Consider the following 24,821-nt stretch of genomic DNA (forward strand, 5'->3'; position numbering starts at 1 on the left):
CTGGAGGAGGGGATTGAGTGCACCCTCAGTAAGTTTGCAGATGACACCAGGCTGGGTAGGAGTGTTGATCTGCTGGAGGGTAGGAAGGCCATACAGAAGGATCTGGACTGGCTGGATTGTTGGGCTGAGGCCAATTGTATGAGGTTCAACAAGGTCAACTGCTGGGTCCTGCACTTGGGTCACAACAACCCCAGGCACTGCTACACACTCGGGAAAGAGTGGCTGGAAAGTGCCTGGTGGAAAAGGATTTGGGGGTGTTGACTGACAGCTAGATGAACATGAGCCAGCAGTGTGCCCAGGTGGCCAAGAAGGCCAACAGCATCCTGGCTTGTATCAGGAATAGTGTGGCCAGCAGGACCAGGGCAGTGATTGTTCACACTGTACTCAGCACTGGTGAGGCTGCACCTCAGATCCTGTGTTCAGATTTGGGCCTCTCATTATAGGAAAGACATTGAGGTGCTGGAGAGAGTTCAGAGAAGGGCAACAAAGCTGGTGAGGGGCCTGGAGCACAAGTGTGATGAGGAGCGGCTGAGGGAACTGGGGCTGTTCAGCCTGGAGAAAAGGAGGCTGAGGGGAGACCTTATCACTGTCTACAACTACCTGAAAGGAGGTTGTAGCATGGAGGGTGTTGGTCTCTTCTGTTAAGTAACAAGTGGTAGGACAAGAGGAAATGGCCTCAAGTTGTGCCAGAGGAGGTTTAGATTGAATATTAGGGAAAAAAACACATTCACAGAAAGGGTTGTCAGGCACTGGAACAGGCTGCCCAGGGAAGTGGTGGAGTCACCATCCCTGAAAGGGTTTAAAAGACGTGTAGATGTGGGTGCTTAAGGACATGGTTCAGTGGTGGACTTGGCAGTGTTAGGTTAATGGTTGGACTTGATGATCTTAAGGGTCTTTTCCAACCTAAACAATTCTATGTTCCTATGGAAAGGATAGCATTTAGTTTTCCTTAGTTTGCTGTAGTTCCTTTTTTTTTTTCCCCTCGTGTTTTTAATCAAATGTGTCAGCGAACAGCTGATCCCATTTGTTGTCAAAGGTTTGTCTCAATTGTTCTACGTGGGAAGCCTCTTAAGGCAGTCAGGGCTTGCTTTGAAGTATTTTTCCTGAGGTTAAATACAAATATAGATCTCATAGTGAAATGCAACTTGCCAGGTGGTTGCCAGGTTGTCAATTGGATAACTGACAAGCACCACTTTCATTGCCTCCCATTGTGCTTTTATTGATTTGTGTTTGTTTGTTTGGTTGGTTTTGGTTTTTTTTTTTTTGGTCCAGGCTTCCTTAGTTATTGAGAACATCATGGATGCTTTAAATTTTCTAGATGTGAGATATGCTTTGTTCCCTGGTGTCATTTTTCAGATGTTCCAGTACTTGTGGTGGTTGCATGTATGTGCTCTATCAAAAGCTGTAGCTGGTGTTGGAGCTGCCTTTTATTTTGGAAGTACCTCATCTCCCATAGGACAGTAATACAGAGACTGTGGCGTTTATAAGGAGAAACAACACGATCCAGTGGCCATACTATGGAATCACATGTACTTTGCTCCACAGGAAAACAACTTTCCCCAAAGAAGACATCAGTCGACGCTGGCTGTATTATCTGTCAACCTACATGCAAAGCCCCATGCTGTTCTTAGGGTGATATCCACATTTACAAACAGGCAGTTGCCATCATGGTAGAGAGCTGACCAGGCCTGTGAATTCCTCTGATCTTGTCTAATTCAAGTTGAAGGCTTTAAAAAAAAAAATAGAAGCAGAAATGTGCCCACACAGGAAATGGTTCATGGAAGAAGATGCTCTGTTACACCAGCATTTCTCCGAGGGAGAGATCACATGAAAGATTGTTTGCAGAGTACCCAGCAGGAGGTACTCAAATACTTTCATAATTTTGGCATAATTCCGGGCTTTAAAGCCCTGAGGTTATGCTCCCTAATGACTGCTTACGCAACTGCTGTAAACCAATCTAAGGCCTTGCTGCAGGGTCCCACCTTTCGTCTCCCAGCACAGGTCCCACACCCTGAGTTGCATCACTGCAGCTGTGGCTGCAGGGGAAGCCACTCCTGCTTGCCCAGCCACCAGGAACTAATTGTTGTTTTCCAAGGTTAAATTATTCATGGACTCTGCACACTGACCCAGATCACTGCTCTCTTGCAAAGGCACTGGCGGGTGTTGAGGCAAGAGAAGGGGAAGGGTGGGGAAGTGGGATCCAGGACATCCTCCTGCACAGCAGTCCAAGCTGCTCGGGGAATCGTATCCGGGCTGGCTGGCTGCTTTGGTGAGGTTTCCTGAGGCTGTTGTTCTGTGAGCGCTCCCGTGGCAGCTGAAGCAATTCCTCTTCTCCACCCTACCACTCATCACCCCTTACTCCTCCTGGGAAAAACTACTTGGGTGGTTTTACATTAATTGGGCTGGAAGGGACACAGCTACTCTGAAAAACCTCACCCTTGGAAGGGGGCCCTGTAAATGCAGGGTGGTGTTTGTTCCTGGCCATGTAGGCTATTGTGGTGCAGGTGGGGCCCTTACTTCAACCTTCAGTGCTTTTAAATCCATGTGCTTCTCTTCTGCCTTTCAAGTACAAGCCTCCTGCTTCCCGGTGCAGCTCTCACACCAACAGCAGCAGGAGTGTGGTGTGCTGGGCAAGGGCTGGGGGATGCGCAGCCCCAGCTGTGTGAGGGGTCACCTGGAACCACTGTTGGGGCTCTACCCTCCTCTCCTCTGAAGCCTGGGGTGTGTGCTTCATGGCTTTCAGCTAGAAGACCTCAGCAGACTAGAAGGAAAAGGGTCAGTTATGCTGGCTCTTACCTCTTGTTCAGTAATGGAGTGATGGGAGGTCTTCTACATCTCCCAGATGTGCACAGAGAACTCAAGATTCAAAAAGCACACATAGCGTGGGTGTCTGGGCCAGGTGCAGTTTCAGGTCCCTGTTAAAGATCCCCAAGTCTCTTCAAGCTGGAAGACACAAACTCGTGGTTTTGTGCATGCCTGAAGCACGGGGTGGGGAATTCATTCCTCAGGCAGCACCAGAAGGAGCTCACCCAGAGGTGCCCTCGAATCTGTCACTTGGAACATGCGCTGGATTTCCTTGCTGAGTGTTGAAGAGGTCAAGTGGGCTTTTGGGCCAGGATGTCTCTACTTAAGCCTGTCAGTTCTGTGAGACTGGAAATACCCCAGGGAGGGTCCTGAAAACCCTGTCCCCTCGAACTCAGCCCTTAGCCATTTTTTATCTCCAGCACCTTGCCCTGGGTTGCCAGGCAGACATCCCCCTCATCCCAACAGGTCCTTGTGGCCAGGCACAGCGCCAGCTGTGCACAAGGTGACATGACATGGGTGTTTTATAGCTCACATTCCTCAGGGTCCCGTTCTGTTGGAGAGACTGATGCTTTTTTTTAACCCATCTGGTCTGCTGTAATGTCTAGACACAGGGGCTGAGACAAGAGCAGCAGGTAATTGGATCACTTTGGGTTTGGCAATTTGTTTCTTAGCTGTCACTTTACTTACAGCACTGTTCTTTGAACATGACCATAGCTGTTATCACGCATTTGTTCTGACACTACTGGGTTTCTGAGAGCTTCTACTTTTTCTACATTTTTCCATAGCAAGAGAATTTGCTGATAATGCTTAATGTTTCCCTGCTGCATCACAACTGTTTCTGGTTTTGAGCAGGGCTGTAAAGTAAAACTTACTTAATCCTCCACAACTGCTCCAGTCAGATGGTGACCATGGTACCCAAGCGAGGAGTGTGCCCAGGCTATTGACAAAGTTTGCGTATGAGCCTTGTCCTTGCTGCTTAACTAGGCAGGGAATTCGCTCAGATGCCCAGGCATTTGTCACTGGTTAAAGGCAAACTGAGCCCCTCTGAGGAAGGACAGGGACGAGGTGAGGCCTGAAGGGACTCCTGCAAGGAGGAGGCAGGTGTGGTGTCCCTGTGGGGGCCTGGACAGGAGGCGAGAGCTGCCTGTTAGGGCTTTAACCATCCAGAAAGAAAGGGAAAAAACCCCATGTCATCCATCTGCCTTGGTGAGGGACAAAAATTCCTCACAAACTTGCTGCATACAAAGCAAGACCTGTGGATTGACAGATCTGGATGTAGTGTTGCCTACACCACTTCGCTTTCTGAGCATATGGGATTGCTCACGGTTGTTGAGTTTTGAGACCGTGTTTTCATTTCCCTGAACAACAATCCTGTATGTATTTTGCTCTTTTTAGGGACTGACATCCTTCCTCAGCTTTTACAGTAACTTCAAAAGGGACAGACACAACCTCATTACTATGAGTAAATTCCCTCCTGTGCAGGAGCTCAGCAGATGACAACTTTCACTTACCATTCCACCTCTTGCAACATCTGGATGGCTGTACCCTGGTGCTGTCTGTTTTCACAGGTGCTCGCTGCATCTTGATGTCTGAGTTCAAAACTGCTGCTGTTGGCCTGGATTGCATCATGGATTTTTGAAGCAGCGAATCCCTAATTCTAAATGTGTTTAGGGTCTCAAGTGTCTTTTCCCATAAAAATAGGTACAGAAAGTTGAACTCTCCTCACTTCTGCATTACCTTTCTGTGTGAAGTATTAGAGGGCAAATCTCTTTCATGAGATGTTTAGCCCAAAGCGGCTGCGGAAGAAGTCAGCTGAGGTTTGCACTTCCATGGCAGTCACGTGAAGGTGAGCTCCATACCTAAGCAGTCAAGCTGACATATCTGCTACTGAAGGTGGTTCTGCATGTTCAGTTCCTGGTGATTTTGTTCCTCTTTCTCTGAAGACCTGCCCCAGGCTGGACAAGCACAAGCCCTCACTGGGCCACATCTCTCATTCCTACAGAAAATCCAAGCCGCCTCCCAGAACAGCTGAGTCACAGACGGGCTCACTTGTTGCTGTTGCCTTATATATTGACTAGATTTAATTTTGAGAATTATCCTTAAATGCAATTAAAGCAAAAACCAGGACACAAAAATGAGGAAATGGCCATATTCCTATGTACCGCTAATGGCAGGTCTGTCCTTGCCTTAGCGGGGAGGCTGTGCCATTCTGTAATTACAGGCTGGTTACTGCAGGGCTCACTCATTTCGCAGCATGGATGACACCCTGTGGCAAGCAGGCCGCTTAGCAGTGGTCTTCACTTTTCTGTATGCCCAGGTCTACAAGGTTCCAAAAACCAGACAGCTGAGCTGATGGTCATGACCCAGCACTCAAGTGACAGGGCCCTCAAGCCTGACCAAACCCACCCCTGAAGTCACTGAGCTGTTACAACACAGGGGCAGCTTTGTGGAGTGTCCCCTTCACACCTCCTTCACCCTGGCACAACACCCATCCCAGCTCTGGCCACACTAGACCAGCTCCATTGCCACTTCGGGCTCACAGTCCTTTACAATGCAGCGTTTGTATCAGGGCTGTCACACTTATTTTCACCAGGGGCCACATCAGCCTCGCAGTTGCCTTCAGAGGGTCAAACGTAATTTTAGGACTGTATGAATGTAGTAGTTATTTAGAAAGTCTTAAAATTACCTTGGGCCCTCTGAAGGCAACTGTGAGGCTGATGCGGCCCCCCGTGAAAATGACTGTGACACCCCTGCTTTATACAGTCTTTTCTTAAGCTCTGTCTCAGGGGAAAATGTCATTCAGATGCAGGTGATTCTGCAAGCAAAGGTCATTCATGAAGGCTGAAATCACAACTCCCTAACTTAGAAGCCAGAGAAGGGGGACAGAAAAGGGTGAACCATGCGCAAAACCGCTCAGGCAATACTGTGCTGAGGGATTGCTGAGAGGGAAAGAAAAAAAGTGTAAATTACAGCTCATGGAATTCAGCACACCTTCAGCAGACAGGAACACTTAATTCAGTCTTATCCTCTGCTCTACTAAGGCCTTAAGTGAGGAAGGTAAAAGCCATAAGGAGCAGCAAAAGCTTCTACTTCTGCTCTTGCCTTTCTCCCAGCACATCAGGGCACAACGTGCCAAAAAAACAAAAATCACAGGGCTCTCCCTGGCCCAGCTGGATGCACAGGGTCAGTCTGCAGAGGCACGGAGCCCAGGGACAGCTGGAACCTGTTGCAAGACCAGAGGCACCCACACTTCAAGATCTCCCCCTGCAGTGAGAGAAGAAACTGGTAGGCACTGAGCTGTGGGAAGCCATAGGCCCCATCCTCCAGCATCACTGATTTGCTGAGATGGGTCACCCCTTCTTTCTCCTGCTTCTTAAGAAGGTACCACATTACATCAGCTGCTTCCTAGAGAGTAGTGTCCATCACAAAGACCAGCCTCCTAGTTTGCCCATGGACAACCGAGGCCCCTTTGCCATCCCATCCTCTGTTTTGAGATTCTAGAAGCCAGCTGCTAGACACCAGTAACTTTTAACACAGAAGAGCCTTGAACCTTGAAACCTCACTGCTCAGTACAGGCTGCAAGTATGCTAAGTGAGATTTGTCCGGCTCAGACTGCTCAGTGTAGGGTCCAAAAGCAAATGTATTCATCAGATGAAGATGATAACTAAGGAAAAGCTACAGAATTCACCTTTGAGCTCTAGAAGCCAAAACTGGGTGTTTCCTCTTGGTCAATGTATGCTCACAATATATTGCTTGTGGTCAACAGTCCAGGAGACTGAGGTAGGCAAGCCAGCTGTCTCCACCCCGCAGGTTCACTTGGCCCAGTGGTCAGGGCCAGGACTCCCACACGTCCTGCCAGGGCACAGACTTGCTGCCTCACCTCACCTCAGTTCATCTGAGCTGGAGGCAGGAGCACCTGTGGGCAGAGTGCCTGACACTGTATTTTCATTAGCAAATAGTTCTGTTCCTTCATCAGCCTCTGTCTGAAAACACCGGATTTCTTCTGGCCAGGTCTCCGCAGACACTCCCGTCTTCTCAGACAGTGGTCTCCAAAGTGGAGTACACAGGACAATCACGATCTCCAACATGGTACATGCACAAGTGGGGTGCAGGAAGAAGATACTTTTTGTACCATTAATAAACACAATTTTAAAATATTTTTAAAATATTATCACCTTTCTTTTTTATTTCTATTCTTGTGTAGTTTTAAAATGCATGTAATATATTAGTAAAGGAGTAGATGTACATAACTGATAAAGAAACAATTTTCGGGGCACACACTCAAGTTTTTTAATGATACAGGTGTGCGATCAAAAGAAATTTGGAGACCACTGTTCTAAGAAAAGCAAGACCTCCAAAGACAGCTTTACACCTTCCATTTTTAAAAGACAACAGTAGTTCCTCCAGAACTCAAGTAATGACACGGAAGTGAGTGTGCTTACTCACATCTGATGCTGCTAAGGTCAGCAGCTCCTCAGTGTCCTGGGCTACACTGGTGTCCCTGAGGCCACTCCCAATCCATGGATCAGTGTCATTTTGGCACAAGACGGGGCAGCCCCTGGAAGGATCTGCCCTGGCCCACCCCGCCCTGCAGGACAGGCACCCTTAGGCAGCTCATCTCCAGCTTTGTCAGTGTACCTACGTCAGCTGGGAGCAAGACACTGAGGCTGCACCCGCTGACCACACCGCTCATGTGCTCATCCTCCAAAATCCAGCCAGCAGTGGTTTAAGAATCCTCCTGTACAAGGTATCTCCATGAGGGGACTCCATCCAGCTCTAGTCAACAAGCCCAAAAGTTACCAGCTAAAGGGCTTTGGCCCTTCTTTCAATTTCAACTTCTGCTAAAAGCTGACTTCCAAACTTCTATGCAGAAATCCATATTAAAAAGACCAAAAAACAAACCACCACCACACTATCAAAAAGATGAATAGCATCAATCTTTATTCCAAACAAGACAGAACTACAGGACACCTGTAATCCTTCTGGTCGTATTTTATGGAAATCTTGGAAAAATGAGCACACTGACTTACTATTCAAACTATAACAAGCAGGGATACGACGATGGCACTGCTAAAGAGAAGGGTTTCTTCTAAACAAACTAAAAGTTAAGGTTTAGAAGTTAACTTTCATTTCTGATGCTTAGCTTTATCTTCAGGTATTCTTGCTTAGCAACAAAAATAAGCCTGCTTTAGAACAGCAAGTAGGAATAAACACAAGATGTGATCATACAAAGAAGCAATAGCTTAGTACGGCCTCATGCGGCTCGATGGGGGCGGTGCACGATTCGGAGGAGTAATTGCTATATCCAAGTAGTCTCCTATCTGGAATTTCTGAGACTGCAGTGTCATGGAATCATCTGTGCCCTTCCTGCCCGACATGGTACTGCCGATCTCCTTCACCCTGCGTGCAGGAGAAAAGGCAAGGTAGTTATCAGAGGCAAATCTCTACGTGTCCAAAACAGGAACTGTACTGGCTCACAGCCACCTTCCCAGGCCGGCATCCGCACTGTATTCAGCATTTAGCTATGTACATGGGATGCTGGTTTTTATCTCTCCAGTACCAGTGCACCAAGCAAAGCCACACTGAATCCTCTTTCTGATGGAGCAGAGTGATGGGGAAACTATGTACCACGTTAAGTGAAATATCAGACGGAACCCCTTGCCCTCTTTCATACACACACAACAAACCCCGGCAGATGGGAGAGCAGGATATACCCACTGCTTGCTGAGAAAGGTTAGCTCGCACAGTTTTGAAAGACAGATACCTGCAACAAGATCACTGCTAAAACTCAAATGCATTCTCAGATACAGCAACCGAGGCCTTCAAGCACACGAGTTCATTGCTTTGGGAACATATTAACAACAACGGCCATCAAGCAATATTTAGAGTTTGCAGTGGTGGCCATCTTGTCATCAAGAACTTTAAAATCAGTGTTAGTGAAAAATAATTGACTGCTCCAGTGCCTGAAGTTTTCTACTAACCCGGAGAAGAAACATCATTTACCTATATCCAGGCCTCTTGAGATCTGTAAAAACAATTGCAAAATTGAAGTGCGTGCCCTTCTTCCGTGCTTCTGGGTAGACTTCCTTCACTAAGCTGGTCAGCTCTTTCAGAGTTGCGTCCATCCTAGATTAAACAAAAAAACAAAGCGGTTCATGTTCCCAAAAGCAACAATAAAAAAAATCTTCCCCTAACCAGCTTAAGATGAAACCAATATATTGCTGCAATTTAACCACACATTTCCTTGCTTTTGCATACTTTCCATCAATACCTGAAGACGAGTCAGATCTTACATTTCTGCTACAAACTGAGCCATTGATTTCACAACTGCATGGCATTCCAAACAATATGTTTTGGCCGAGCGATCAAGTGACAACAAGTTGCTCTAATTATTGATTAAAACACCTTGGAGAATTCACCACTTACTGTACACTGGCGGCAACACGGTCCAGTGCAAATGCAGTTCCAGCTGTAGTAGCTTCTAGTTTACCATGATATAAGACAAGTCTCTTCACCTCTGTGTATGTTTCAACATCTGCTTTTCCATGTCTCTGAAAGTGTTACTATTTAAACAGAAGGGAACTTTTTTTTCTGAAAATGCATTAATGCATTTATACAATTAATGCTTCAAGTGTTTCCTCACCTAAGTTGGTATCTATGTTTAAAAAAGCTTCTTGAACACTAGAGGAAATGTAGAAATACAAGAAAAAAAATCATGAGTAGTTTTCCATTTTCATCAAGATTTCTATTTCTGCCCTTACAGGCAGCACTCCTTTTCCAAGCTTTCAACCAGACCAAGACTAAGCTCACTTCTAGAATTTCAAGAACAAAAGGACTCAATCATCACAACTAAAGCAGCTCTCATTATACAGAGCGTACACTCACTCCCAGCTTCACGCAACCAAGGAGCAGTGTGTTGACAGACAATGCCCATTCTGACTTCTGCAGATGGCAAACAGCTCAGACACAATCAGTGGCCTGGACTGAGTCCATAAATCTCATCAAGAAGTAAATCAGAACTGCATGCTTTTCTAGCCACAAAAATGCATTTATTCAACCATGTAACATACAAGTTATAACCACAGCAGACACCTTGAAAGAAAAATAAGATTTAAAAAGTAGCATAATTCACTTTCAAAAGCATTCTTCAAAATAGTATAAACAAAGCCTAAAATGTTTGCAATGCAGACTAAAACAAGTTCTCCAAACTAAATTTCAAAGCAATACAAAGCAGCTCTCTGCTAGAGCACTGCTACCTGACCAGACAACAAGAAACATGTTATTCCACCCTCAAAAGGCTCTAATTTAAAACAACCACACCATTCACACAACAGCTCAAGCCTCCTGGGACAACTATTGAAAAACAGGGCTGTTGGAACAAAATTCAAGCATGAGTTAAAGCAGAGCCTCCGTGTTGCACAGACTAGTTGCGATAACCAAAGACACACCACAACACAAGGCTGTGGTCATGTGTATCACTAACCCAACCGCATTCAGTCCGGAGTGCGGCGATGGGCCCTCAGCTAACGCTGCGCTGCCCCGGCGCAGCTGCCACGGCCGCGGCACAACCGCTGCACCTCCGCGGCAGCCGCCCCCACCAACACTTCTCAGCGTTCCCTGCTGCCAACAAAGCCCATGGAAGTCCGCTGGCAGCTGAGCACAGGACCGAGCACTCCAGCCGGACAAGGTCCCCGGCCCCGCTCGGCTCCGCGCCCCGGGCCGGCTGCAGCCCCGGGCCGCCGCGCACTCACCAGGTGTAGATCTGCAGCTCGCTGGAGGGCACGTTGCCGCGGGAGAACTCGTCCATGCGGTGGTGCCGCCCGTTGTTGGTGGTGAAGACGCGCAGCAGCAGCGGGCAGGTCTGCGGGGAGCCGGCGGTGAGGGGCCGTGCGCCATTCCAGCCCCCCCAACCCGAGGCCTCACGGCACCGCCGCGCCCTCCCCCCATCTCAGTGCCCGCCCCGCCGGGGAGCGGCGTAAACAAACACACCCAGCACTACCCCCCCCACCTTCTCCCGGTCGATCGGCTTCTCCGGCTCCTTCTTAATCTCCTCCTGCGTAACCCGGGACTCCACCGCCATCTTGCCCCGCCGCGCACTCAACCGCCGGCCCCGGATGTCCCGCTGGGCGCTCGAGATCTCGCGAGAGGCAGGAGGGGGCGGGGACGCCGCAGTGGGGCGCGGCGGGGCGGGGCGGGGCCGGGCCGGGCCGGGCGCGCGCAGGCCCTGGTGGGGCGAGAGCAGGGCGTGGCGCGGCGCGCGGGGAGGCGGGCGGGGCCGGGTTGGGGGGAACTGGTGGAGAGAGTCCCGCGCAGAGTGATGAAGGTGATGGAGCGGAGCATCCCCCCCATGAGAAAGGCCGAGGGAGCTGGGGCTCTTTAGCCTGGAGGAGACTGAGGGGTGACCCCACTGATGTTTATAAATATGTAAAGGGTGAGTGTCACGAGGAGGGAGCCAGGCTCTTCTCGGTGACAACCAATGATGGGACAAGGGGCAATGGGTACAAACTGGAACACAGGAGGTTCCACTTAAATATGAGAAGAAACTTGTTCTCAGTGAGGGTGACAGACACTGGAACAGGCTGCCCAGGGGGGTTGTGGAGTCTCCTTCTCTGGAGACATTCAAAACCCGCCTGGACACCTTCCTGTGTCACCTCATCTGGGTGTTCCTGCTCCGGCAGGGGACTGGACTGGGTGATCTCTCGAGGTCCCCTCCAGCCCCTGTCGCCCTGTGATCCTGTGGCTCTGTCCGCAGGACCCGCAGTGTCACGGCGCTGCCGCTGCGCGGGGCCCTCGGCCGGCGCCTGAGGGGCAGGGGTCAGGCGGGGCTTCCCGCAGCCCCGGCGGGCTGGCCCCGCAGCCCGCGCTCGCCTCGCCGCAACCCGCGGGAGCGCTGCAGCCGTCCTGCGCCTGCGGGGCCGGGCAGTGCGGCCAAGGGCTGCCCCGGGCTAGTCTGGGGAGCCGGTGCCCGCCGGGGCGCCGCGGGAGCCCGATCCGGGCCAGGAACGGGTGCCTGACGGGACTTTGCGGGATCGTTCTAAAACCCGCGAACAGCCGGGACAGCGCCGCGGATCCGGGCAGTGTTGCATCCTCAGGCTCTGGTTCGGCAGGGGTCAGGGTGCGCTGCGCTCCTTGTGCTGCTCGGTGTTGGGCTCGCCTGTTCTCTGCATCACTGCCCGTGTTCTCTTGTGCTTGGTAAAGCTTTCAATAAGCTGCTGATACTGATGCCTCTTGGAAAAGGCCACTTCTTTCTATATGGAGACAGACCTAAACGAATGTCTAATGTAGGTAAATAATATAATCAACCACTGCAACTAGCGGTAGATTAAAATAAATGAGAAGGGAGTAAATCATATTTGGAATTTAGCTTCCCTTAATATTATGTTTAGGAAAGATCAAATGCCCATGTTTTCCGCTTATGGTCATGTTTTTTCCAAGAATAGGATATCGTATTAGGTTAAATTTGATTCTGCAGTTATGTCTTACAAAATAAGGAGAGAAAGCTGTGTTTCTGATGTGATAACTTTTTAAATGTTCAGCATTATTTGTTATACATATTAGAATGGGGGGGGGGGGAGTGGCTCATTTGTTTTCACAGAATTTACACTTACAATATTTCCTCAAATTCTGTGAATTTACTTCTCATTTCAAGACTAAAACAACATTAACTTCCTCTGTAAAATGATGCAGAAATGTATGTGCTCGCAGGTGCAAAACAAGCAAATATGAGAGACTCACAGAATGGCTGAGGCTGGAAGGGAGCTCTGCAGGAGCTGCCTCGTCCACCACCCTGCACAAAGCGGGATCAGCAGGGGCCAGTTGCTCAGGGCCAGGTCTGGGTGAGTTCTAAGTGTCCAAGGATGGAGACCTCTCTGGGCAGCTTGCCCCAGCGCTCAGTCACCCTCACTGTTTGAAAAACAAGCAAGTTGGTTTGTTTTTCTTCTTATATTTAAATTAAATTCCTGGTGTCTCACTACATGGCCATTGCCTTTTCTCCCATCACTGGGCACCACTGAGAAGCTGGACTCTATCTTTACACCCTCCCGTCAGATATTTATACGTGGTGATAGCATTCCCCTGAGCCATCTCTCAAGGCTGAACAGTCCCTGACCTTATATGACAGATGGTCCCATCCCTCAACTGTCCCATTAAGCTATATTGGATGCTATATTATGATAGTATTCCCTATACTGCTCATACAGTTTTCTGTTGCTGCTTGCAGCAGAGAACAGCACAGAACTATGTGCCACCAAAGCTGTCTCTGGGGATCCCCATTCTGCAATGTACTTCTCTGAGCAAGGAGATTCAGGGTGAATTTACATCTGTGCCAGGCTGCTTTCCCAAGTGTAAGTCAAGTGTCAGAGAGAAATAAATACAACAAATCCTGCACCATTAAAAAACCATATTCTTGCTAAGGTGTTATAACTCTGAAAGTAGCCGTGCTCTAGGGGTGGTGGTGCGGTTTGATTTCACATTTCCAAACACTGTAGTTACATGTTTCCAATGTATTATTTATTAAATATGTAGGAGAGAAAAACATTCTAAAAAAAAATTCACCTATGAGGTTTCTTTATATATCATAAACAAAACAAAGGGTTATGAGTCCATACTGTTAAAAAGGGAAAAAAAGCTCTTGCAGTTCACCTCCAATATAACCAACAGCATTTGGTTTAACATGTTGATTTATGGCACACTTAATACAAGAAAAGAGAACCAACAACCTGTTAGACTTCACCCTCAGCTTTTATTAACTTCCTTTTATGGTAGCCTGAATAGTATTGTACAGGTCTACATTAAGTTATATCATCATTTTATTACCCAAGGGAATGACTCGGCCTTGCCACCATTTGCAGGATTTGATTTTTTCAGGCAATGATACAGTTTATTACACTGCTAAAATTAATTTTATCTGCCCTGATCATGCTTTGGCTTAGTATGTGAACTGCCATTTCCAAAACAAAGGAATTATGTCTAGGATCAGGTATCGTAAAGAAACAGCTGTAACAAGTAAAACACAGTTCTGTTACGAATCTAAGTAGTTCCTTCTGCTATAACTTTTCAAGTGCTTTATTTATGTGAAAAATGACCTAGTGTGCTTGAATTTTAAGTAAGTTCAAGCATGACTTTATTTATTATCCATGTACTGTATTAACCTTCACAATTTATTTTCAGTCCAAAATCTTAGATTCTTATGTTACATTTTTATAAGAGAAAGTTGGAAATTATTTGGAGATGAAAATGCAGTTATGTGATCTGTAACCTGGAATGTGGGATGCAGGTTTTACGGAGACGGTGCTGTCTGGTTAAACAAGGCATAACACAGCAAACTGGATTCCCACCGGTTTAGGCTGAGGTCCCGTGTGTACCTGAGCTGGTCTAACAGCTCGCCCTTACCAAAGGAGGGGGGCTTAGTACCTCACTGCCTGTCCTTGCTCTCAGTCATGTGAGGGCTTTCTCCCTCCCTTCTGCCAGGTGTGGCCCTCACTAGATGCCTCTAAGAATAGCTTAAATTATCTAATTTAAGATAAAACTATCCAGTTGAGGGCTGTTTTTCTGCCAGTTTGTTGCGTTTGACACTTTTTAATCTGATTCCATGATTGCTAGGCCTGGCAGTGAGCGGTGAGAGTGTGTGCCCAGGAGTAGCTGGGAGACAAGGGAGAGAATAGGGATGGAACAGGGTCTGTCCCTTCGGCAGCAGTGAGATGGTTGATGGCCTCACTCTCTCTTCACATTTTCTTAGGGTTTTGGGGGTGAGGGGTCCCCTCTGCTTGTCAAGGACGCTGCATTCTGTGCAAACAGTGTATAGTTTTTGTAGAGTGTGTGAACACGTGTATACAGCATGTGCTATAGAGAAAATGAGAGCTCCTCACTGAGGTAGTGAGGCAGAGTAAAGCTCTATGAATAAGCCTTGAGCCTTGTTGTTGTAAAGCAGATACCCAAAATATGAATCAAAAATTTTCAGATAGGAATGCCTGTAGAGAACTGAGACAAGTGGTTTCAGAAGCATGAGCTGCCTCCAAGAATTGTTAACACACATTCCTATTTAAGTGGTTATTTAAATAGTGAACTTTTGATTGTCTGTTGGAGCATCTAGGAAAGGTATGAATGAGACTGCGTGCTGGTGGCATTAGGATATGGGACTGGGCAAAGCTGCCGCAGCCATTTAGAGAAAAGCATTGTGGGTCGAGTAGCCTGCTGGCCTGTGGAACACTTGCCATAAGTAAATTGTGATTAAAGTGGAAAAACAAAAGAACAGTTGATATTGTGTGACTGAAAACTCTCTAGGCAGAACAGAGAAGACAACAGTAAATAAGAAGTTGCCTTGGGGAGATACAGAAAGAAATGGCACAACTGGGCCTGGGATACCAACCACTGAGGTAAACGTCCAGGGAACTAGAAAAATTGTAACGGATTACTAGAACAAGGAACTCTGAACATTTCAGAGCTGTGAGTATACTGAATCTCAGTTCAAAGAAGCTGAATTATCCTCACCCTTTGCAGCATGCTGTTTTCAGGTTCCCAAGGCTCCAAGGGCTCATGGCCTACAGACTGCATTTTGAACTCTTCTTCACCAGGACTACACACCGCTCCTTAATTTTGCATGGTGGTATGTGTATATAATAAAGCTGGTTTGATAGAGGACTTGGTCTTTATCTTGATTGTGGAAGGTTCAACCACCCTGTTCTGATAACAGCACAATTATCTCTCAAACATCTTTACAATCAGCCTAGTGAGCAAAGTCTCAAATTGGATGGAGCTGCTACTGCAAACAGGCTTTAACTGGTGGTGTAACAACACCGTCACGTTTTTTTTGCAAATACAATTGCTGGTATTTCCTACATTTTGTGTCACAGATCTGTTTTATGTTCCTAATGCTTCATTTGCTGTAGATTTCATTATAGTTTTTTAATTTCCTGTATTTTGTACCAAAGTTAGTGTAGATTTCAAGAAGCCTGTAGTGCTGCCAGAAAATTATACTGTTTTCATTTAAGCTTCAGTTCTTATTCATTGTCTATTTTGAATTGAGATGATTTGGGCTCACAAATGCACCATAACTGTTGGGCTTCTGTGGTCCTGTTCAACTTGCAGGTGAAGGAGTCAGTGTGGGAAAGGCCAGCAGGAGCCAGCTGTTAGTCTGCCGTGTGTAAAATGACTCTGTCACTGTATATGTAAAGCACATGGAGACCCTGAGGCAGTATCCTAATTCAGGAGCAGCAGGACTTGACTGCCCAGGTGGAATCTGTACTTGTATATAGATTACGTTTATGTTTTCTTTTTCTCTGAAGTCATCAGAAGAACCACAAGTTAGTAAAAATGCTGTGAAGATTATTTTTTATTATACAATATTTCAAAATTGTTATTTAACTGCTAATGTGGCAGTAGCAATGACCCATCTGCACGGCCTTGCGCACGGTCCAGGACCCGGACACCGTTGGCAAGGCAGAGCCGCTGGTGTGTCTCATGAACAAGCTGCCTCACACTTACTGGTGCAAGACCTTATTTAAAGTTGCCTGTGATGTTCCCAAACATTAGACTTCTGACATTCACATGGAACTGTTCCACATCAGGTATTTCCTGAAAGAGCATCCTCAGGATGCTTTCTTTTCAGTTTCAGAAAAAAAATGTTTCCAAGAATAATATGTTGGGTAGATGGTTCTCATCACTCATATTTCTATTATTTTTTAGTTCATTTTAAATACTCACAGCAGTTTGTCTGAAAACCAGCAGCATCCACACACTTTTGAGAAAGAAGCACAATTTGGCAGAGATGCTTACTCCTGTGTCAGAAATGTTCTCATAAAGCAAACATATTTGACTGACCTATAACCTTTTTTTAAGAACTGTGATTTATCTGTAGTCAGCTGAGACTGGGCAGCTAAGTTGCATCTGATGCATGGTGGGTGTGTGAGGGATTCGGGAGGACGTCTGCAGTGCCCCTGTGCTCTGCAACAGGCCTGGGCACAGGAACTGAGGACAGTGGGGCACTTTCTTTTTGTCCTTAGGGCGCTGCTGCCCGCAGTGGGCACCGATTCGGGACATGGGATGTGACCCTGCTTGCGTCACAGAATCACAGAATGTCAGGGATTAGAAGGGACCTCGAAAGATCATCTAGTCCAATCCCCCTGCTGGAGCAGGAACACCCAGATGAGGCTACACAGGAAGGTGTCCAGGTGGGTTTTGAATGTCTCCAGAGAAGGAGACTCCACAACCCCCCTGGGCAGCCTGTTCCAGTGTCTGTCACCCTCACTGAGAAGAAGATTCTTCTCATATTTAAGTGGAACCTCTTGTGTTCCAGTTTGTATCCCCCGAGCCATGTGAGGAGGGAGCCGGAGGGCAGCTCCACAGCACTTCAGGCTGGCCCGGTGCAGAACTGTTTGCAACCAAAGTCAACAGGAGCGCATGTGTTATGCAAGAGAGGTCTAGCAAAATTTGTAACAACTGCTTGAGTTTCACCTGGAAGAAACCAGAACAAACTGGAACTTCTAGTTGTCAGCGGAGGAAGACAGAGTTCAGTTTCAAGTTAAGGTAAGTCCTGGTCTGTCATGTAGAGCTATTTTCTTCTCTTTACAAATACACATGAAGGTGTGATGGTGAGATGTACTAAATATTCTATTGATTTTTCCTGGAGGGGTAATAGACTTGGTTACAAAATATAAAATTAAGAAAGAAACGTTGCCAGAATCTAAATCTGGATTTCATTAAAACATGTTATCATTTCTCTATAAAATACATCTGCTACAATGTTCCAGAAATTTTAGACACACAATAGAGTAATAAACTGCTTTTATAACTTGGGTAATACTCTACCATAGATTCTTGATTTCCCCCCTACTGTTTGTATTAAATTACCTCAGTACAGAAACTTTCATACACTGTAAGGAAGGAATAACTGGGTTGTCATTGCAATAAGTGGAAATTTTAAAAATTGTGTATGAAATGTGTTTTCTAGAGAGGACAACCAACATTAGAAGTTTGTCAGCCTGTAATTCACTGCAAATAGTTAGGTTGGCAGCCTGGGCCCCTGCCCGCGCTCCCGTGTAGCTGTGTTTCCCGATTTTCCTTCACTTGGGGCAGCTCCAATGCTGACAGCAGCAGTGGGGAACCTGCTGTGAAGGTCACTTCCATCACTGGTGCTTTTCCCAGTTGTGGGTGTTGCTGCCGCCCATTGAGCTAACCAGTTTGCCCTGGGAACACTGGGCCTGCCTGACCCGCTGCCCCTGCGCCGCCTGCTCCCACGGCACCAGCACTGTCCTCCAAATGCCCTGTGTGGCAAAGCCAGCCTGTCCCCTTGCAACATTATCATCTGAAAGAGATGTCCTTAATATTGCCTTCCACGTTTCCTGTGCAGACAAATCCCTTCCCCGGCTGTTTCCTGCAGTAATGTGATCCCAGCCTTGAACACAACACAAAAGTCTGAGAAGGGGGTGTCTCCTTTGGATACTGCTCGTGTGTTGGTGGGAACATTTCCATGGATAAATATTAACAGATTAGGTTGATGGTTATTTCAGTATCATCTCACAAGTATCTGTTCTTTTCCTTTCCCATGGAAGAATAATATCAAACAACTCAAGCTTTTTCTCCTAAGGTAGAAAATTCCAAGAGATGTGACTGAGTATACTGAAGTACATATATTGTATATGCAGCTCCCTGACTATGCTGCTGTTCAGCTTGCCATACATTTCTAGAACTTTCCAGTCCACAGTACACACAGTTCCTATTGAAAACAGAAGATGAATAAAGAGGGATCCTGCACACCCAGAACAGATACTCGCCTCTCTGTTTTCTGCTCCAGGATGATGGGACAGGATGCCATCCAGAGGGACCTGGACAAGGTCAAGAAGTGGGCCCATGTGAACCTCATGAGGTTCAACAAGGCCAAGTGCAACGTCCTGCACCTGGGCTGGGCAACCCTCATGTCAACACAGTCTGGGGGATGAAGGGATTGAGAGCAGCCCTGCTGAGAAGGACTCGGGGATACTGGTGGATGAAAGATTGGACATGAGCCAGCAATGTGCACTTGCAGCCCAGAAGGCAAATTGTATCATGGGCTGCATCAAAAGCAGCGTGGCCAGCAGGTTGAGGGAGCTGATTCTGCCCCTTTGCTCTGCTCTGGTGAGACCCCACCTGGAGTCCTGTGTCCAGCTCTGGAGCCTCAGTACAGGAAAGACATGGACCTGTTGGAGGGGCCAGAGGAGCCACAGAAATGATCAGAGGGCTGGAACAGCTCTGTTGTGAGGACAGGCTGAGAGAGTTGGGATTGTTCAGCCTGGAGAAGAGAAGGCTTCGGGGAGACCTTATTGTGGCTTTTCAGTACTTAAAAGAGGCCTATAAGAAAGATGAGGCCAGACTTTTTAGCAGGACAAGGGGTAATGGTTTTAAACTAAAGGAGGGAAGATTCAGGCCAGACATGAGGAAGGAATTTTTTACAATGAGGATGGTGAAACACTGGCCCAGGTTGCCCAGGGAGCTGGTAGATGCCCCATCCCTGGAGACATTCAAGGCCAGGCTGGATGGGGCTCAGAACCACCTGATCGAGTTGAAGATGTCCCTGCTCATTGCAGGGGCTTGGACTGAATGAGCTTTCAATGTCCCTTCCAACCCAAACCATTCTATGATTTTATGAGTCTATGATGGGTCTTAACACAATGAATTTCCTTATGTCTGTGACATCTCACTGCAATTCTTTAATGTCAACAGAGCTGTTGATAAATAAAATCTCATGTCAGTCACAGCAAGAGTCATGTTTTATTTGGTTTTGTTCTGGGGCTCAGAGAGCCCCACAGAAGGTTTCTGAGCACTGCCATATCCTTCATAACAAAGGCTGATGTCGTGTAAGCTATTACATGTGTCCTGCCTCCAGAAGCACCCTCATAAAGGGTTGAGCAAAACACCCAAAATAAGTAGTTCCATGTGGCAAGCCTTGTCAAGCACAAAGCAAAGCCTCAGCACTCCAAGACATCTTCTGGGGCTCAACATGCAGGTCAGAAAACACAGTTCTGTATGGCTTTTTTTTTTTTCCTGAGTGGCCACTTAAAACCAAAATGTTCTGGCTGCAAGAAATTACCTGCAGGATTTTGAATAGTGCAATATAAACCCAAATTCTTTTCTGAATCAAGTCATATGTATTGCAGTGTCAATTAACTCAATGTTTTTTAAAGAAAGGAAATGTCCATCACTGGGAATTTACGATATGTGAAGTTTGAGCCCAGAAAGAATTCTGACAGCTTAGTTACTGTAAGCTCCTCGGAGACACAGTGCTTAGTGGAAACACTGACATAATCTTAATGATAGCGGTGGGAATAATGCCAGTAATGTAGGCATAATGTAAGGCAGAATCACTTTGGCTCCCCAGATCACAATAGCTTAGAAAGAAAAGTTGATAGAAAATTTGTGCATGCCTGTTCCTCTGACTGAGAAAGAATAGGCTCTGTATGTACCGGTGACTATTGTTATCAGCTGCGTTATATTCCATTTTGCACATGGCAAAAGGTGCTGGGAAAATGTAAAGGCCATTTTGTCGCAAATTGATGAAGTTTTGCTGCAGAGCAGTGGAGACATTGGGATTATAGATGAGCGATTGGAAGGGCATGGATGGAGACACACCCTGCAGCCAGGGTGCTACAGGGAAGAAGTCACTGCAATTACATTTCTTGCTGTTCCTTCCCTGCCAGCTCTCTTGGCAGAGCTGACCATGAGGAGCTCTCCACAGATTTCTTACAATGAAACAGGTTAACAAGGACTCCGTACTTAAATTGTTCACAATAATCTCGTTGCCCTTGCCTGGAATGGGCCAGGAAGGGTTCTCACGAGTAGCTCTTCTGGCCCATCGGTGGACCAGAGGGGATGGTGATAACAGGTGTCCTCCTGCAGTGGTTCAGCTGGAGTCAGAAAATGACATCTGCCCATAGCCTGGTGCTTTCAAATGGCAAGCTGTGGGATGTGACATGTTACGTGACAGCGTGACAGACTGTGACATTTCAGATTGCTGTGAGCAGTGCTCTTTTTTTTTGTGTTCACAAGATGTGTAAGAAAGTACAGCACTCCAAAAAAATAAATAAGTGTCTCACAGAATTGCTGAGAGGAAACTCTTGCAAATGAAGAAAGTGAAAACAAAGAAAGAAACTATTTAAAAAGAAGTGGATTTGAAAAAAAAAAAGACCTTAGGTTGACACTACTTCATAGTCAGCTTATGTTAGAAAGCTAAGAATAATTCACATTAATTTCTAGAAAACTTCAAGGCATAGAAGAGCAAGCAAAGAGGCTCCCCTACACCTCTTAGATTAGATTTGTTCAAGATGAAGCGAGATTAAATATGCTCTGGTGTTTTATTTGGGCTTGAGGAATGCAAAGGCATAATAATTACCAGCTGATACACCAATTTAACACAGTTGCTCTGATTTTTAAAAGACCATTATCACTTAATGTTACCTTTAAAAAAGAGATCTCAGATTTTTTCAATGAAACAAATACTAGAAAAACAGATATGTGAAAGGAGGTGAAATTCTCAAATATAAAAATTGCAAAAATTCTATTACTGGAGTTGTGGGTAGATTCCCTGCCTGATAGAGATGAACAATTAGCTAAGCACGATGTTTTGAAAATATAGAAATGAAATATTAAGCACATGGGCTGCAGTTACTGCTGAACTCTTAATGCAGAAATTCTGATGTACGAGCCAGACCTTAAAGATGCTGTTGAAGTACAGCAGTCTGGCTGCTGATCGCTTGTTTCTGTCTTGGGTCTGGCCTCACCCAAGCCAAGGTGGAGCTCCTGCTCAAATGTGCTTCAGCCAGTAGCATGAAGGAGGTGCAGAAAGGATTTTAGCCAAGACCAAAGATGAAATGATATGCTGTAGAAGTTGTTAATTGATTTCTGACTAGAAAGCATGAAGACTTGTCAGAATGAGGGATTCATGAGTGTTCTTCCATCTTGGGCTGCAAACAAAGTGGGAAGATCTATGTGTTAACATAGCTTGTAGTTCTTTTAAATCCAGCCAGCAGATACAAATGATTTGGTGTACAAAGACATTAAACATTTTTCATGATTTTATGTTTATATGGCAGATGAAATCTTTGGCCTGTCATGGAGAAGTTCTTGCTACATTTGCACCCGGGGATGCCTGGATTTGGATGGACACTTTTTCATCCCACATTCTTTGAGTGCTTTTTCTAAAGCTGGTAATTTTTGGCAGTGGAAGGCCACCTAGACTGGGCTGTGCACCTGCTTTTGGGGGCACTGAACCTCATACTTCTGCAGCTCTCTGCACAGGGTGAGCTGTAGAGCTCCTTTAGCTCTGTGGATACTGGATGCTGACAACTGACCTGCAGGAGATTTTACAGTTTCTTCAGGCTGCTTGAACAAGTCCCGTTGTCTTGCTGGGACGGCAATCCCATAACCTGGCCATCAGGATCAGGGTTGTGAGTGGCTTTATCAGAGACTAGCTGGCAGAGAGAATAGATGGTAAAAGGTACTTGAAAGCAGCTGGTCCTTGGTAGGTTTAAAAAATGTCAGGTGGAAGGGTTATTGGTCCTACCTGTGTGTCACTGACGGAGCACGAGCCGGGCTGTGGGGACACTGCTGAAATGTGGGAAACTACACTTCTGTTCATGCTGTTTCCTGGCCCGGCCAGGAGTGAAGCCAAAGCTATGACAAACAGCAATGCAGGCTTTTACTAATACCATGGCTTTTAAAAGATGACTCCCACAAAAGATGAATCCTGCTTTCCTGACTATAACAATGTATGTTTAACCCCAAACTACCATTTTTACTTCAAACTGCACACAAGCCCTCTGACTTCTTGGGGAGGAGCGTGCAGAACACCAGGCTCTCTGCTTGATGGATGTGTGAGAAACCTTGGCTAGCTGGAGCGCCAGAGCAGAAGAGGGGTGAGACGGACACGGCGCAGGAACGTGGTGGTGGCAGGTCCTGGGGAGTGTGCTGAGTGGCACCGAGGCACAGCCCTGTCCTGCCACACCAGCATCACCACGGGGAACAACCTGGGACGTTAAACTCCCCTCACTCAATAGGCTGCTCAGTTCCTGCACCGTCCGCATTCAAGTAAATAACATGTTTCCCCCCTGAGATTACTTTTCGTTTCCCTGAGGGGTTCTTAAAGTATACGTGACACAAAGCACAAATGAAAAACTGCTGGAATTTGATCCTGCGGAGGGTAAGGTAACAACATGAAGGATATGAGGCAAGGTACCATTTCATTGTGCTTTACTAGAGCTTGTAATTTACATCTCATCGCTTTCAAGGCCTCTGCTGTTAATATTTCCTTCTTCTAAGAATAGAGCTTAAAGGTATTTAAAGAATTCTAGTTGTTGTGCAATTAATAGCATAACACTTCGTTCCGAGTAAAAAAGATTTGCTTGTTTTGAGCAGTAACAGTATTTTGCATGTAAAAAGGGGGAACAGGGAATGTTTAATTGCTAGCACTTTTCCTTACAGAGGGATGAATCACTTACATTCTTGGCAACTAAGCTCAAATTCACAAGAATGCTCAGTTTGATCAACTTCCTTCACAACACTAAGCTCAAAGTAAAGAGGAAAAAAGAGCGAAAGAAACTTGGATGAGCTTAGACGCGGAAGACATTACAAGATGGACATCCAAGCAGGAAGACAATAAATCTAGTGTACAAATTGTTTTGCTCAGAGCAAGTTGCTGACTTGCTGTTACAGTAGGGTCCAGTCTAAATTAAGAGAATACTGGAAAGGAGGAAAAAAACAAGAGGGAAAAGAGCCAGAGAAAAGAAAGAAAACCCTGACGATCTGGCAGACATGGCGGATGTTGTGTCAAATGTGAGTTTATTTGCTAACAAAACAATGTGAATTTTCAAGAAAAATTACCACTCTTCCCTTCAGAGCGGAAAATTCTGCTGAGAAACAAAATATAAGAATACAGTTAATTTAGGCGTGAGGAAAGTGCCCGCGTTCAGGCTGTGGTTTCTTGTGACAAAGGCTGAGTGAGGGCCATGGGCGTCTTCTCTGGCAGAAGCGCGGGGTGAACCAGGCCACCCCCTGGCTGCTCCTCTCTGCCTGTGCAATAGCCCACACTGAAGAACGGGTTGCATTGAAAATGGTCACTTTTGGTTTTATTTAGGTGGATTATTTTTCAGCTGGATTGGTTCCCTGGGCTGGTTCACCAAACAGCCATTCATGCCACTGTGTGACATACCCAAGTGGCAGCGGAGAGGATGACAAGGAGAAGGGAACATGGCAGAGGGGGAATGATGAAGCTGGATGGGGATCTCTGCTGCTGTGCCACCTTGGCCATGGTCTTCAGCACAGCACCAGTCTAAGGCATGTGTGGCCCTGCCACTCACTTCTGCTCAGGGACGGTCAAATGACAGCTCCAGTCAGACCAGCACAGCTGCTTGTTGTCTGAAATAAGAAACAAAGCTAAATTAAACCAAGCAAAACCCAAAACATTATTTAGTGTGGAATTCCCCTTTTTCTAGGCCAGGTTCTAGGTCACCCTGTGGTCATGCAAACAGCTGTGCCTGGATATGAAAGCATGACTGTGAGGAGCGGTGGAAGACAAGGAGGGAAGTACTGCTCCTCAAAATTACGTGTTCCTTCTGTGTATCTGACTTGGTACCTTTTGATTTCCCCCGTCTCTTCACCTGAGTGCTCTGCCACCCCACACCTGCCGGGGAGCTGCAGCAGGGCACAGGGCAGCACCTCGGGGTGCTTAAGATAAGGGTGAGTATTTCTGTCCAGCGTGTCCCCCTAAAATATATCTTCACTTAGAGAGCCTAATAAGGGGGAAAAATAACAATTGGAGAAGAATGAGAAGGCAGAGACCCAGGAGGGCTGGGCCAGGCCACAAAAGACAAGCGTGACCTGAAACACAACCCAAGATACTGCAAAAATGTCGGTGTCTAATACCCTAAGCATCACACAGTTGGTGATGTGTTTCTTCAGGATCATAGATTCAGCGTGTTGCCTGCTTCTGTCAGGCTCTGCAGTGCCCATGCAGTAAATCCAGCACTCCCTCTCTGATTCTGTAATCAGAG

At 46.5% G+C, this 24,821-nt stretch overlaps 1 protein-coding gene across 1 annotated transcript; it reads right to left on the bottom strand.

Annotated features, from left to right (window-relative positions):
- Positions 1-7,722: 7,722 nt before the first annotated feature.
- On the bottom strand, positions 7,723-10,960 carry SAP18 (Sin3A associated protein 18). Its single transcript, XM_080343048.1, has 4 exons — positions 10,814-10,960; positions 10,557-10,666; positions 8,809-8,931; positions 7,723-8,205 (listed from the first exon to the last, which is right to left on the bottom strand). Exons 1-4 carry the CDS (start codon positions 10,883-10,885, stop codon positions 8,049-8,051), a joined length of 462 nt encoding a protein of 153 aa, XP_080199174.1. The 5' UTR covers positions 10,886-10,960; the 3' UTR covers positions 7,723-8,048.
- Between the last annotated feature and the right edge of the window lie 13,861 nt (positions 10,961-24,821).

This window comes from Nesoenas mayeri, assembly GCF_963082525.1.
Source record: "Nesoenas mayeri genome assembly, chromosome: 1".
Classification (NCBI taxonomy): domain Eukaryota; kingdom Metazoa; phylum Chordata; class Aves; order Columbiformes; family Columbidae; genus Nesoenas; species Nesoenas mayeri.